General features: G+C 44.1%; 1 protein-coding gene and 1 pseudogene across 1 annotated transcript; both read right to left on the bottom strand.

Annotated features, from left to right (window-relative positions):
• Window positions 1–1,588: 1,588 nt before the first annotated feature.
• Window positions 1,589–15,100, bottom strand: LOC102567709 (uncharacterized). The gene is made up of 7 exons (XM_014607039.3): window positions 15,013–15,100; window positions 11,472–11,720; window positions 11,243–11,281; window positions 9,539–9,826; window positions 8,261–8,590; window positions 4,225–4,326; window positions 1,589–2,136 (listed from the first exon to the last, which is right to left on the bottom strand). Exons 2-7 carry the CDS (start codon window positions 11,500–11,502, stop codon window positions 1,976–1,978), a joined length of 951 nt encoding a protein of 316 aa, XP_014462525.1. The 5' UTR covers window positions 11,503–11,720; window positions 15,013–15,100; the 3' UTR covers window positions 1,589–1,975.
• Window positions 13,677–13,759, bottom strand: LOC132251989 (U4 spliceosomal RNA; annotated as a pseudogene).
• Window positions 15,101–16,560: the final 1,460 nt, after the last annotated feature.

The raw sequence follows: 16,560 nt of genomic DNA, 5'->3' as shown, positions 1-16,560 counted from the left end.
CACTATGATAACTAAGACACTCACTTATCCACCACTTCCTCTACCTCCCTGCCTCTCCCTGCCTATCAGCCCCAAATCATTTACAAATGATCAGCCAGACTGGCTTGTCACTGAGAGATGCTCTGTGGAGATAAAAACAGCCTGTTAAAGCTGCAAGAGCAACATTTTGTGATGAAGAGGCAGGACCCAGGTTCTAGCAATTTGAGTTCAGCTCCTACTGCTTGCACGAGTGTGGGTGAGTCACTGACTCTGGGCTTTAGTTTCCTCACCTCAGAGATGGCTAAATGATCTTGCTCCCTAATCTATTTACATTTTTTGAAAGGAGGTCACTTCCTGATGTCAATGGAGAACTCAGCAAGGAGCACGGTCCTAATGTTGGTTAATGTCTGTGCAGCACATAGGCAACTGGGCAGGGCTGTTCTCCGTCACTGCCACTGCTGCTGGCTTCTGAGGGTGCTCGCCAGCCCTGTCCCCGCTGCCGACACTGCTGCCAGCTTCTGTGGGTGCCCCCCCAAGATTCAGGAGGCACCAGTCTCCCATGCAGCATCTAAAAAAATGGGGCCTTGATCTTTTGGGGGGTCTGTGCTGTGGCCAGCACATTGAGGGGTAAAAAGCAGAAAACAGGATCAAAAAAGAGGCAGCAAGGCTAGCCAAAGGACTGCATCAGATGGCTGCTAGAAGTAGTGTGCTACAATACTCTGCAGTGAAATTTCAAGTTCAGTTGGATTCCCGTGTACAAGCACCCCCTAAGCCTACCGGAGTCTCGCGATTGGCTTGCCTTAGAAGGTAGATGTGCCTTTTGATTTGCTTTTGCTGTTAATTTTGAAAGGCTGGGAAAAGTTATCTCTACAGAAAAGAAGCAGTGGAGGGAAAAAAAAGAAAAGAAAAAAGTAAAATTAAGAAGTAAAGTGTGGAATATGGGTGTAGATAGAAATGCCACGTTTTCAGAAATCCTGGCCAATGAAAAAGATACATAGTTTTGTGCCTGATAAAAAGGAATTGTTTCTGAACTGTCAGAGAATTTCAGTACTAAAACTTTGAGGGGATAAAAAGGGATCGGTGTTGTTAAAAATTCATTTTGATTTGATTTGGAGCCACTTCTACAATTTTTTTTTAAATGGCACAAAAGGATCTATTAGAATGAAAATTATAATTTTAAACAAACAAACCCTCAACTCTTTTATTCCAAAAATGAATTAGTTCTCATTACTTTAATTTATTTAAGGGTTCCCCCTCCCCAGACACTAGCAAGTTGATAAAATCAATGTGAATTCACAAAATGTTTAGATGGCCCTGAATCCTTTTTTTTTTTTGCTAAAATGCAAAATAAACAGTGAAAGCATCACTGATCTTCTGACTCACTGAAATAACAGATGTTATAAGAATACAGCTGCACTGACAAGTGTTGTTTTCTGTGGGGTACCCCATTCTCTCTGAGTTTTCATCCAGATGACCAAAGTGGTCCAGCTGAATGGGTGAAAGCTTAATCCATTGAAGGAGTGCCTTCCCTCTCTGTCAGCAGTGCGGGGTCAATGACACACATTCTGTGGTGGATGGAATAAACCCAGTGAAGAAACAGAGACAGGGAGACAAAGAGAATAAGGGTTTAATCATAGACTAGAAAGAGGGAATGTACACATTTTCACATAATTTTGAATGCATATTGCAAATGATGTTCTGTTGAGATAATGAGAATAGAAATAAACTTCCCTTTCCTTTCTAGTTTTTTTTTTTTGTTTTTTTTTTGGTTTTGGGGGGGTTGTTTTTTTTTTTGCTTGCTCATTGCAAACGGACTGCTCTGGGTGTTTCTGGTTTTGTTGAAGATTAAGTTGATGCAATAACATTTTGCTTTTCCGGTAACATTTCAAGTATTTACTTGCTGAAATACTATTGGGATGGAGAACTGGCCAAGGGCCTTGTTGATCTTTGATTAAGGAAAGACCATTTACATTATGGATTTCTGGCATCAGACATTTTACCCATATTCATTATGCTTGTATGACACTGGCTGAAACTGAGGCACATATCTAGGAGTATCAAAAATCCTGGAAGACTTTGTGCTTGACTTTTTATGAGAGAACGAGGCTAAGTACTTTTGCTTTGTCTGCATGTCATTCTTGGCATTCTCCTGGGAATCTGTGAATAAAAAGAAAATGTTATACCTGTCATATCTGTGATTAAGATGTGTTACAGTTGGAGTGTGTTTGGGTGGAAGACCCTTTGTAGCAAATAAGGAAAACTGGGCTGCTGTATCTACACACTAAATTAATATGAAGCAATAAACTCCTGAGTTTCATAGATTTCATAGACATTAGGGCTGGAAGGAACCTCGGAAGATCGAATCCAGCCCCCTGCCCCAGCTGCAGAAAGTCAGCTAGTGTCAAAGGATCCCAGCAAGATGTCCATTGTTTATCGATGTTTATTGCTCCAGAGTTTATTGCTCCCAGGCGCATGTTCATACCACGTGCCTGGGAGCAATAAGCTCCAGCACAATAAACGGTGGAGTTTATTGGCATTTGAACATGTGCCTAGGATCATAACACATTGAGCCAGGTCAGAGCAGCCCCAACTGGCAGGGGGCTCAGGGGTCAGCCTTCCAGCCTGGAGCTGCTCTCTGCATCTCAACATGCTGAGGAAGGGCTGGCTGCAGCATGAGGGTGCTTCAGCACAGGGCTAGCCCATGCATTGAAGCATCCTCATGCCCCAGACACTCAGGGCAGCATCTACACATGCGCTGCTACAATGTTTTTTACTCCACAGCACTATAGTACTTGTATCTACGAGTACTATCCTGCTGCTGAGTAAATTAGTTTCCTTCAATCTAATAGGGCACACCGACATGTTTACTGTGCAGCTAATTAGTCTAGTGCACAGTAAATGTCTCTTGTAGATGCACCCCCTGAGGACTCTGCATCACTAAAGGGCATGGTGTTGCAGGAAACAGGGTGGGGAGTACTCTGCCTTGGCAGTCACAATGCTGAAGTTCAGACTCCCGGGTGCTGTGGTGCAGTGGGCAGCTGGCTGACACTTTTCCCTGCAGAAATTCAAGGCCCCAGAATGTTACAAGGAGGTGCTGTGGTACGGGGTAGAAGAGGATGCGCTGAAGAGGGTGCTTTCGCATTCACTGCTGAAAACCAGTGCTCCAGAATACCACTACGGGGTGCTGTGTTGCCAGGATGTAGGGTGTCTGTGTAGGGCAGGGATGTCAAACATATCGTCCATGGGCCAGATTGAGCCTAGAGAGCTGGGTCATCCAGCCTGCAAACTTTGCTCTGACCCTGGCTGCAATGGGGGATCTTTCGGTGACAGCAACCAAGTCCCTGCTGAGAACGATTGAAGCCACAGCAGCACTGCAAGAACAAGCCCAACACCAGCTTGTTCCCATGGTGGTAGCCAAGTGCCTGGGATGCTTGGTTTCTTCCTGCCCACATTATTCATTTGGCCCACAAGGCCCATTGATTTTGACACCCCTGCTTTTTTACCTCCCATTTGTTGCAGAAAAATGATACCCTAGAATTCCACTAGAGACACTTTGGCAAAGAGAGGAGCTGGGTGGTACAATAGGGGTGTTCTCCCTCCTATCCAGAGCAGATCACAGTGTCCCAGGTGGAGATGACAGGGTTCTGCGCTGCAGGTAGCAGCTGGGGATGCTGTCCTATCATAGCCAGTGCTGAGCTTAATGGACTGGGGTAGCACTAGGGTTAGCTGTGCTGTAAGTGCAGGATGGGTGACTCTTTAGGGACAGTCTCCCATGAATAGTTATGCTGGACATGCTGGTCTTTAATTGATATGTACATGGGTTGATTGTTCCCCTTACCATTTTCATTGATGCTTCTGCTGCCAAATACCTTCCTAAGAAGTCTGTTCCAGGAACCCTGCATCATGCTATGGCCCTACATTATTCATTTCATTCCATCTCTCTGAATCTGTCCATCCTTGTAGCGCCAATAGGATTTAGCAACCTACTCTTCTGTCTCCTGAAATGATTGACAATGAACTTAAAGCTGCTGCAGAGCTCCACCCAGATTTGGCTGCATCTCATCTGTGGATAAGCCATCCCAAAGTGGCACTAGAGCTTCGCTAGTTGCCTTACCCCAGAAGAGGTGGCATTTTAGACAAAAACGGCCACTTCCTCCTGGTGATTCTTATTTGGAGAACTTCAGCAACTTTCTTTTTTGTCTGAGCTATCTCAAGATGGCAAAATATAAGGAAGGAGCCAGTTACCTCCATGTTTCATGCAGATACAGGCAATCAGGAAGATGAGACCATTAATAGTGAAGAAGGACCCACCCACAGCAAGTAGCCTGGTCAAGGTGCATTTGAATTCTGCAAAAGTTAAAAAAAATGAGAAATATGATCCCCTACCCTGTCTGTCTCTGCATATGTGTGTGTGACTGCTTCCTTCTGCTGGAGATATTAAGATTTGTTTTATGTATGTTTGTGTGAGTTGGGGCAGGAGCATGGGGATGGGGATGGGTAGGCAAGGGCAAGGTATAAAAGAGTGGTTCTCAACATTTTTAGACTCAAGGCACCCCTTGGAAAGTGCAAGTTCTTAGCTTTCACTTGTTTGTTGTATTACAGAAAGATAATAGAATAACTCTTCTCTTGTAAAGGACTCAGGAAGACTACAACAGGTCAGACTGTTTTGGACATTATGGATTCCTATTTGAAATCTCTGAGTTTATCTTGTGAATCATATGTAGGTCTTTGCACACCTAACACTGCTAATATTATTTAGCATCCATCAGCACCTTCAAAAGGAAGTTGTGATGCCCTGGTTGAGAATCACTGAAACAGAAAGATGTAAACATCATACCAATATCAAATGATACTAATAAAAGCTGTAAGAGTGCACCTGCTTCATCTATATGCTTCTATAACTATACAAATTCAGCAAAACTGTTGCAATTATCATTTATTTCATTCAAAGTGCAAATGACAGGGATTGAACTTGTGTTGCCTTGCAAAAGTACACCGGAAAGGCTCATATGACTGCCCCAGCTGCAGTTTTCCCTCCCCTTTCTATGAAGTGTATTTGTCCATAGCTAGAGTGAGTGACTGCTTCCCCTTGCTGAAAGAGATGAGAATTGTTTTGGATATGTGCATGGGGACAGAGGATAAAGGAAGGATATAGGAAAGACAGCTTACTGGTCTTGTTTGCAGATGATGCAAAACTGTGAGGGACTGTAGACACTTTGGGGGGATTAGGAAAGGGTTTCACTAAGCCAGAGAATTGAGACATAAACCAACATGCTAAATTCAACAAAAACAAATGTGGGGTATTATACTTAGGGAAGGGATGTATTTGATAGCCATGTTGGTCTGAGACAAAAATTAAACACAAAACTAGAGTTTTGCATACTTAGGGTAGAAAATCCAAATGCACAAATAGTTACTGACTAAGCTGTAGCTTTCCCTAAACTCAGCATAAACCAGCAGCATGATGATATTGCACAACAAGCAAGTATATTTTTAGGTTATGTTAACAGAAGTTTTACACGCGTGGTTTGGGAAGTGTTAGGGTTGGTCTATCAGTGCTGGTTAGGCATCAGCTGGAATATTATGTGTTCTTGATGTAACACTTTTAAGAAAGAAGCAGATAAACTAGAGAAGATCCAAAGGCAAAAGACACAGATGAACTGGGTGCATTTAGTATGAAAAAAGGGCATTAAGGGGGAGTACAATAACCACTATCAAATATGTGACAGAGAGTCATAAAGACATCCTACCACAGAGAACAGGACATGATGCAGCAAAGCAGCAAAGCAGCAAAGCAGAGTTAGATTCAAATTCAGGGAAACCTTCCTAAGTGTAAGACTCATAGGACAATGGAAGACGCTGCCCAAGGAAGTTGTGAGGCATTGTGACTTGTCATTTTATCATACGGACTCCCTCCTCAGAGGTTTTCAAGAAGGGAAAAATAGGTAGCTATTAAGGGTGTGCAAAGCAGGCCCTATTCAATTTGGATTTGGATTCGGCCTGAATCAGGGACAGCGATTCAATTAATTGAGGCTGAATCCAAATCTGAAGATTCGATGCTGATTCAAAGAATCAGCGATTTGGACATAGACACAGCTTTAAATGTTTTTTCTACATACCTGGAGGTACATACCACTCGTGAACACCGAGATGCTGGGGCAGATGGAGTGTCTCGCAGGAGTGCAGGCCCCCGCTCCCCCCAAGTCACCGTGTGCTTGGCAGCGAACCTGGAAGTGGACCAGAAGTACTTCTGGCCCAATCCTGGGTCTGCCAGGGAGCATGCAAGGGCCCCTCCCGTGCCCCCCCAGCTGGGTGATTGGCCACAGAGGGACCCCAGGTGCCCCCCAAGGAGGCACCAGTCACTGAGCTGGGGGGGCGCGGGGGGCCCCCTGTGCACACTCTGGCAGACCCAGAAGTGGGCTGGAAGCACTTCTGGTCCACTTCTGGGTCTGCTGCTGAGTGCGTTGGGGAGCCCCCCATGCTTCTGTGGGACACTCCCTGCACCCTAGCATTGCTGCATTCACGAGCCACCTTCCACCTAGAGGTATGTAGAAAAAATATTTAAAGCTGTGTCTATATCCGAATCACCAAATCTTTCCAAATCTCTCTGAATCGATTCGGAGGGTTCTGATTTGATTCAGAGAGATAAAAGGGTCCTCTGATTCAATTCAGATTTGGAGATTTGGCCACCAAATCAAGCTGAATCTCTGCCAAATCGAATCAGGGACTGAAGCTTCGCACAGCCCTAGTAGTCATCTGATATGGGTTGAGAATAGTACATCCTACATCATTTCTTGTCTTTGTACCACGTGATCCTATCAGTGTGTGTGTGCGTGTGTGTGTGTGTGTGTGTGTGCAAGCACATGTGTGTGTGCACGTGCATGTATGTGTACCTACCGCCTCCTGTAGGGGGGGAATCTAATCTACTGTGTGGATATATCCATATTATCCCCTCCTGCTAGAAGCATTAGATATGCCTCAGACCTGTTGCCTCTAATAAGGGTTATTCCTCATTCAGGACAGAGAAGAGAGCCCAAACTGACCAAGTCATTTATTTCAGTGATTAAGGTTATGTTCCATCAGCAAGACATAGAATCATGGAATCATAGAAAATTAGGGCTGGAAGGGACCTCAGGAGGTCACATCTAATCCAACCTCCTGCTCAAAGCAGGGCCATAATGGAGTTATACATTCCCTATCCCAATAGAGTGTTATGGGAGCTGCAGGCATGAGAAGGGAGATCAATGCCAGCAGCATAACTAGGACAAGGCAAGTGGGACACCAGTCTTAGGTGTTTATACAGAGCAGGGGGCCAGCAGCAACCATCACCCTGTAAGCTATATATTTTTTTCCTGGGGCATCTGGGAGATGTGGTGTTTCAGGATTCTCCTTTTCCTGCTCCAATTGGCTCTGCATGGCTGAGCAGTGCACAGTCCCCCACGCTCTCTCAGAGCAGGGCAGGGCTGGGGGGTAGGACCCTTCCCTGCTCTCCAGGCTAGTATTAAGTGGCAAGGGCAGCCCAGAGATTGTTGCTATCAAATCATAGAAGGGGCAGGCTAGGAGCCAGAGGGCACAAGCACAGAGCTTTGAGGGGACGTGGGTATGGCAGGGAATGGAGTACAAGGAACGACTGCCTTCGCACTCTCTCTCCCCACATCTAGTCCTAGTACCGCTGGACATATCTGCCCAGGGTGTTGAAATTGTTAGTTAAGCCTTTGAGAAGCACCACTTGTCATAATACCTTACTTGTATACAGCCTATCAAGCATCCTGTTACAGAAATATGTTGTGCATTTTTCTTTACTCTCCTCCTGCACAAATCACAAACAGCTAACTGACTACAGGGACGCCCCTAGGGCTTTCCCCTTCTCTCATTTTGTCTATCCTTTTACTAAAAAACTGGTGCTTTCTGTGTGGCCACAAATTTTCAACAATTCAGCTACCAGATTCAGCACTCGGGATGACCATGTATCTAAAGCAATCTGTGAATAACATTCATGTTTATACAACTTTTATGTTTGTTAAATATATGAACACATTAAATGAATATATAAGAATAACATTATAACATAACATTTATAACATTAGAACATTTATAACATAAGAATATTCTACCGTGTGTGTGTGTGTGTGTGTGTGTGTGTGTATGTGTATGTGTGTAATCTTTTTTGTATGAGGCTAGATAGATAGATAGGCAGGCAAGCACGCAGGCAGGCATGCAAGTGGGCAAGCAGGCAAGCTGGGTTGGTTGCCTGACACACAGGAACTCATTGCAGCCTCACCTGCTATTGTAACTTTCACAGCTTGGCTTCTCTGAGATGTGACCCACCTTCCGCTCACCTTCTTCTCATACTCACAGGTGAATTCTCCCGTGATGTTGGGATTTGCACGTGGGATGCTGAGCACAGAGTTGTTCTTAGATCCACTCCCAGGCTCTACAGGGCTGAACTCAAAATCTTTATTTCCAGGAACAATCTTGGCACCATCCTTGTAAAAGTAAAACCTTTTCTCCTCAACATCTTCAGGAGATATACAAGTAATAACCAAGTGTTTTCCTTTGCTCATCACACCAGATGAGGGATTTACTATCAGTTCAGGCTGTAGAGGTAGATCTAAGGCATGGGCATAAAAGTAGAGAGGTTAACAGGGAAGGGTATAGAAGATACATGGAGAGGATTGCTTAAAACAAAGCATGGTACTTTGAACCAATGCCTCTTACCACACTTTAGACCCTGAGTTCTTTTGTGCAGTAATTATTGAGAATCAGTGATTTAATTCTTCTTCTTAAGACCACAAGAGGTTGGCACTATCTTTTCTTGACTCTTTGGTCAGTTATTTTTCTGGACATTTAGAGGTCATGTAGTTGGCATTTGGAGAGAGAAGCTGGATGGCCAGGTTCTTGGCCTTTGGGCAACCATATGAAATTGTCATATTATTGTCAACTGAGCAGTCACTGGAAAGACTGATGTGATCTTGAAAATAGAGTGGCTGTGCTACTGTGTTGCCAATACAGTAGCCATTTTGAACTACTATGCTATTAGCTCAGGGTAATTTTCTGGGTACAGTGTTTTAGTTGTTTGGTGGTTATGTTAAAAGGCAATGGTGTTCCCTATTGCCTGGCCATGTTTAGTGCCCATTTTGTTGTGTGAGAAGCCACAGCATATCGGCATGGTATTTTTAAGTGGACTGCTATGTTTGCCAACCATGTTGTGACTAGTTGGCAGTCATGTTGGATAACCGTATGGTCTGCTGGACAACAATGTTACTGAAAGTTGAATGGCTGGAGAATATCCCGTGGCATATACAACATTGTGTAGATGATGTGTTTCTGATAATCAGCAAGGAAAGATGGGCCCTCAGCTAGAATGGCATCAATTATGCAATTAGGCTTACAAAAAATTGTGTATAAGCAAGTGTTTGGAAGGATCATAAAAGTGGCTAAAGGGAGCGGAGTCCCTCTGAAGTTCTGGGTGACAGATAGACAGACAGATGGGCAGATGGACAGAGGGATGGATGGCAGGGCACAGGTTATGAGGAAAGAGAGATAACAGTCAGCTTACCTGTAACTTGGATGGTCACAGGATTGCTACGTGAGGATTGCGTACCGGATATAGAATATGTGCAGGTGTAAGATCCTGTGCGCGGTGGCCCCGTGAGTGTCAGATTGATGGTGAAGCTTTTTCCAGAAGAAACAATTATTGTTGTGGCCCAGGAGACATCACTGTAATATTCCATTCCATTAATCTGACCCACTGACGGAGGAGCAGAGCACATAAGACCAACTGTCTCACCAGTGAAATACATCTGATACTTAGGGTGCAGGGAGAGGGATGGGGGTTCACTGAAATCTGGGAAAGAAAAATTTCCATCATAACCAAGTCATAAGGAAGGGAGACTCAGAACTCAATGAAGAAACCCATACCTACCCTTACTGAACTCCCAGATATGGACTACAGGCAGGAAAGACTGAAGGAATCATCACCATACACCCAGATTTAAGGCCCTGAACTTGAGGATCATGAGGGTGACACACAATGCAACTCTTTGTTTCTTAAAAGGAACTTTTGAGACACTCCAGTTGGGATGAAGAGTTTGGAAATGTAACCTCTTCTTTGGCAGAGTGGGGCTACATTAGTATAACTAAGTCAATGATGGTATCTGAAACAGCCCTTCATCCTCAGAACTGTGAGTCTCCTGATGCCTCTTAATGGGATGTTCACTCCAATCATCACTGTGCTAGGGGGAAGCATGAGTAGGGCAGGAGGGGAAGTCCATCCATGCTTGCTCTTAGAGAAGACACTGAGGATGATACACTTGCTTACACTCTTGGCAGGGCAGGAGAACTCCTACCCTCTTCCACTGCCTCTGCCCAACGTACATTTTAAGGGTGGAATGAGGTCACAGATTGAGAGTAGATTCAGTTTATTGTTGATCTGGTTCCCAGCCATCTTATCTGCCTAACTTCCCCAGGAAGTCCATGAAGTAGCTCAGAGGATACCACCTCAAGGAGAATAACGAGAAAAATGGAAAAGTGACAGCATGTATTGGAGACATCATAGAGACCATTCAGAGCCCCAAGTCTCTAAATCCTCAATAGGACACAAGGGGTATTAAGGTGTCAGAAGCTACCTAACTTTGGGGAGATCATCAGTTCTCCTTCAGGAGACTTCAGGGCAGCCTCACAGTGATATATATAGCTTGGCTTCTGTGAGATGCCCTCACCTCCATTCTCTAGGAAAGGTTAAAAGAGAAAAGAAGTAGAAATCCTTGACAGATGTGGAGTAGAAGGGGAAGAGGCGTGATTATGTAGTAAGAAGTCAGGTTTCCACAGTGACTACGCAAGTTCCCAAAAATGGTTTCAAACACACTGCTGCTATGGGCTGAGCTGAGAAGCCCCAAATTTATGAATCTAGAGCTGGAAAAACACCCTTCTGCCCTACTCAGCTCCCCAGAAAGGGACCCCAACCTGCTCTTCCTTGGACCCTGTCTTTCTCAGCCACAGTGCCTCTGTTGGGATGAGGGTGGAGACCTTCCAGCTCATTTCACCAACAGACTGGCAATGGCTACTTGACTGGAGTGATTTCTGCCACAATTGACAACTAAGAAGTGACCTCAGCAACTTAGGTAGGTCTTGTCCAGAGGGTTCCTATAAATATCCCTGCCCTGGGCTTCTAATTACTGGAGTGTGAGAAGAGAAGAATCCAATTCATAGGTACCCTTGGTTCCCAAAGAGATATCTCAGTGAGGGCAACAGTCATCATTACCTTTAGCTGACACCAGCCAGGGCACCATCCAGACAGAGACTGGAAGAGAGAAAAGAAGGTATGAGTACCTCAGAGTAGGATGAATGCAATGGAGGGATGGGAATGGCATGGAAGAGTCAGGGACACTTTTGGAAAGGTGGGGAGCATGCTTCTACACCCTGGAAATTGGATGAGGTTGATTAAAAAAACAAAAGAATGAACAAAAGAAAAATGAAAGGAACTCACTTACCTAGCAGAGGCAAGAGGACAGTGCGTTCCATGATGGCCCGAATCTTTGGAGTCCGGAATTGGGCTCTTAAGTCTCTCAAAAGAAACAAGGTCCTTGCGCTCTGCTGAACATGCTGGGCAATGTGCGTTCTCTTCCCCTGTCTTTTGACAAGACCATACGTACTGAGATGGACTGTACACTGGCATGGAGGAAATGCAGTATTTCCTGAGAACTGCTGACCACATTGTTTAGTCTGTTACTGTGTGCTTGCTGCAAGAGATGTATAAAACAGTACAGTTCAGGGACTAGAAATTGCTTTACTTTAGCCCTTAAACACCATGTACCATACTTATGTTCTTCTACAGCAGTGATTCTCAACTTTTTTAGATTCAGTGCTCCCCCTCATTAGACTCAAGGCACCCCTCAGAAAATGCTTAGCTTACACATGGTTGTTGGAAAATGGAAAAAAAAAAAAAGTAATTCTTTCATTGCAAAGAGCTTATGGACCACAACAGGTCCAAATGGTTTTGATCCTAGATTCCTATTGGAAATATTGGGGTTTATCTTGTGAATCATACATAGCTGTTTGTGTGCCTAACAGCTCTAATATTTGCAGTAACCCACAGCACACTTCAAATGACTACACAGCACCCCAAGGTACTGCAGCACCCTGGTTGAGAATCACTGTTTTACAGCAACCATCAGCATGCTTTCTGGGCTCCCACGCAGAAATGACACACATCTCTTCTCTACATGTTTTGTGAGAGTCAGCACCATTATTCTTCGAAATGGGGAAGAGAATGTTCTTTCTCAAATTTACCCAGAAAATCCAAGAATAGAAACTACATCTAGAATCATAGATTTATAGGTTTAGCAGGGACCTCAAGCTCTAATCCAAGCCCCCCTGCACAATACCTATCTAGGACTCACTGAAACTTTCCTGGGAAGCTTGTTCCAGTGTTATAGTGTTTTTAGAGTTAGGAGGGTTAATTTAGAGTTCATTTAAATTAAATTTTAATTTTAATTTTCTTTGCTTTGTTTCAAATCTACTATCCTGTGTTCTGCCCTATGAGGCAAAAAAAAGAGTCATTTTTTCATCCTCTCTATGACAACCTATATAAATATTATTATTATGTTTCTTAGTTTCATAGTAGCTAGGGTCAGGAGGGACCTGAACAGATCATCTAGCCTGACCCCCTGCCACAGGCAGGAATGAATGCTGGGTTCACAAGACCCCAGACAGGTGATCATCCAAACTCCTCTTGAATTTGCCCAAGGTAGGGGCGAGGACCACTTCCCTGGGAAGTTGGCTCCAGATTTTGGCCACCCTAACTGTAAAATATTGCCTTCTGATCTCTAACCTAAACCTATTCTCCATCAGCTTATGACCATTGTTCCTCGTCACCCCAGGTGGTGCTGGGGAGGAAAGGGCTCTGCCTATTTGCTGTTGATCTCCCCTGATGAGCTTGTAGGCAGCCACTAGGTCTCCCTTCAGCCTCTTCTTGCTGAGGCTGAACAGGTTCAAGTCCTTCAGTCTCTCCTCATAGGGCCTGTCCTGCTGCCCTCTCACCAAGCGGGTGGCCCTCCTCTGAACCCTCTCCTGAATTTTAATTAATGATCTTTTATTTTTTTTATCCAACCCAGTGGTTCTCAACCTTTTTAGATTTGAGGCACCCTTTGATAGACTAATGGTACACCTCAGAAAATGTCATCTCTTAGCTTTCACTTGATTTTTGACAAAAATACTAGAACAAGTCTTCTGTTGCAAAGAACTCAGAAAAGCCACAACAGATCAAAATGTTTTTAACATGATGGTTTCCTATTTAAAATTTCTGGGTTTGTCTTGTGAATCATATTTCCACTCCTAACATGGCTAATGTTGTATGGCACCCTGGTTGAAAATCACTGCTCCAGACTAAGATGTCACAGATTCCTCAGAAGAACACTTGCTTGGGACCCCCAGGCTAATAGTCTCTTGGTGTACCCCTTGAAGCCAGCCCAGGCATAACTTCTAGAGAGTACGACACAATAATTCTTCAGACTCTGAGATCCAGTCTTTTGGTCTCCCCTGGTTTTCCATGGTCCCCTTAGAGAACAACCTCTTGGCTTAGCTCTAAGGAGGAACTTTACCTCTTCAGGGGGATGAAGTCTACCCCAAGATGCTGGCTCTGGATTTAGGAGGGATTTAGAGGGACCCACCCTCAGACTGACCAGGACCTTTCCATTTGATAATAGGCAAAGTTTTCAACTAGCAATAATCGCGCCTCGGATTAACCTCATTGACTACGATACTGCCACTGCGTTATTGCTACACAGTTGTAACCCGGGCGGTACTCCAAGATGTACCCCCTCTCCAATTGAAGGGATCATAGCAGATGCACAAGTGCTGTGGGATGTGTAGGGACCCTCCTTCCCCTATACAGTAGAGCCAGACCACCAATGGGGACTTAACCATATACCTTCTAATGAGAAAACAGTAGTGGGAACATAACATGTAGAAACCAGGGGGTATAGGGGACACTACGACACCCCAAGGGGGCAGGATTCAATAAAGGTTAGGCACTTACAATTATACACATATTCCTCCAGTTGACAAAAGACAGATTTAACAAAATATAAAACACAAACAGCAGAACAAACAATACTGGTTGGTGAAATTTAAAATGCGCAAAATACAACATGTCAAATAACAAGAAATATAGAGCCAAGGTCCCTGGAGGGAGGAAAGAGGGAAAACACAATGATCCCCTTCCACTGCAACAAAAACATCTCCATGTCACTTCACTCACCCCAGCTGGGCTTTGAACTGAGATCTCTTATGTAGTAAACAGAAACACTACCACACAGCCACCAGTGCTAGCACTACTCCCAGCTGCTAGGGGTTTTGACCTTCCAGCAGTCCCTGCCTGATGTCAAGTTTCCTGACCTCTTGTTGGAGCTGGGGAACCTCTCCTGCTGGCTGCAGCCTCTCCTAGAGGGATCCTGGAGCCCAGCTGGGGAGCCTCTCTTGCCAGCCGCACACCATGCTGCTGAGGGTCCTACTGCTGCTTGCAGGTCCCACTCCTTCAGTTTCTTCTGGGGCAACTGCTCCTGCCCCGCTGGCACAGCTCTTGCCAGGTCTTTGAAACTCCTTCCTTGTGGTCCCTTGCTGCTCTCTCTCCAGTCAGCTGCGCTGCCCCTTCTATCCCCCTCCAGATGTCCCAAGGGGCCAATCAGGGGACATGGAGGGTGAGTCTCTGGGCTCCGATTGGTGAGGAAAGGGAATCCCAAGCCCTACAATCATCTTTTGCACTGTCAAAACCCCTGGGCCAAATCATTACCAGCTAGCCCATCACACAGTGATAAAAGAAAAAAACAACCAATACGAACATTCAAGCAATTCTATGTATCTACCAAATCCTAGGACTGTCATCAGAGCCAAAGTACATCTGGCCAAGATGCAGGCTACACTCTGAGGCTCTCTCTTACATGTCAGATGTCAGCATGTCATCAGCCTGGAGGTGGGATGCCAAAGCCGCCCCCTCCTCCCCAGTGTGGTGGATGAGATGGGATGGTAGTATACCTTCTGTCCATGGTGGCTTCAGGGATGCTTCTGGGGGACAGGAACCCCCCTTGGAGAGGAGGAGGACCAGGGCAGGATGGGGAGGGCCCCTTTGCTGCTTCAAAGTCCTTCTTTTGTATTCTCCTTCCCTCCTGATGATGCCTGTTGACTCTTCATCTATGGCTATCACTGATTGGTTTCTCTCTGTATTTGTCACATGTCCATGAAGCTTATCACATGCACACATACTAATTTGGTCTTTCTGGGACTTCCAATTTGGTCTGTTCCCTCAAAAACAGGACTCAGCCTCCCCCTGCTCTGGGGCCTTGTTAGCTGGTGTCACCTTATCTCATGTTATGGAACAGAATGGTACATGGCCCCATTTTCCCAGACTGTGCTTGTCTGTTGGCCTTGTTGTGTTAGACAGCCTGTCTGCTTCAAAGGCTGTGTGAAACTCTGTATGTGTAGGCTCCTAAAAATCAATTAACCCCTGCTTCCAAACCTGAACCATTCGAATGTATATATATATATATATATATATATATATATATATATATATATATATATATACACACACACACACACCTATAAGTCAATTCCCCAAAAGCAAACCTTTAAATACCATTCTTGAAACCATTTTGGAGCATGACTGGGCACTTTTAAAGCAGTCTGCAGCTGTGCGCTTCTGTCAGGGCATGGCTGTAGAGTGCTTTCAAGGGGGCAAGTGCATGACAAATGTCGCTTCTGTCAGCGCCCACAGTAAAACAAGCAGCTCTTCATACACAAAACAACATTTATTGGTCAACAACCAGACAGCAGCCAGGCCACAGATCAGTTTCAAAATACCAATACTATTATCTTTTGTTCAAGCTTATCAGAGAAATGGAGTTAAGCAATATAATTACAACATGAACACATTTAAACTCAAAATATTATGAACAGTACCATAGTGTGTCACATAAGCATAGCTAGTTCCTTCATTCCTACCTTTTATGGTTTGCATTCCTACCACATTATCAAATTCTTGTCTCTGGACCCTCTCCAACTTATCTTCATCCTTGTTAAAATGCAATATTTAACACTGGAAACTGTGTTTTGACTTTTATCCAAGAGTACAAAGTTACATGGGAATAGATTTGGTTCATTGATTCACTGACAATCTTAGAAAACCATATGGGAAAATATTCATCTTGGTTTCATCTGAAAATAAATTCAAATATAAAGAAATACATTTAAAACATTTATTTTGGAATGGAAGGAAACCTAGCTTAAAAACATTTTTTCAACTGTTTAAAAAGTGAAGAGTATTTGGTCAACAGGAAGTGAACCTTTTTTAAAAAGCAGAAATCACCCATTTTGCACTAACGACAAATAAAAATGTTTGGTTCACTTTCATCAAAAAGAAAGAACTGTTGCATTCCAGGCAAAAGAAAATGCATTGTTTTTGATACCCATCAACTATTATTATTATATTTTTTTAAAAATAATTAAAGAAATGTCCCAAGCAGAAAAGTTATTTCAGACTGAAAAGAAACATTGGGGTTTATCTTGAAACATCGGGGTTTATCT

Source organism: Alligator mississippiensis, chromosome 7 (genome assembly GCF_030867095.1).
Source record: "Alligator mississippiensis isolate rAllMis1 chromosome 7, rAllMis1, whole genome shotgun sequence".
NCBI lineage: Eukaryota > Metazoa > Chordata > Crocodylia > Alligatoridae > Alligator > Alligator mississippiensis.
Note: the sequence above shows the minus strand (reverse complement) of the source record. Positions and strands in the feature narration are given on the sequence as shown.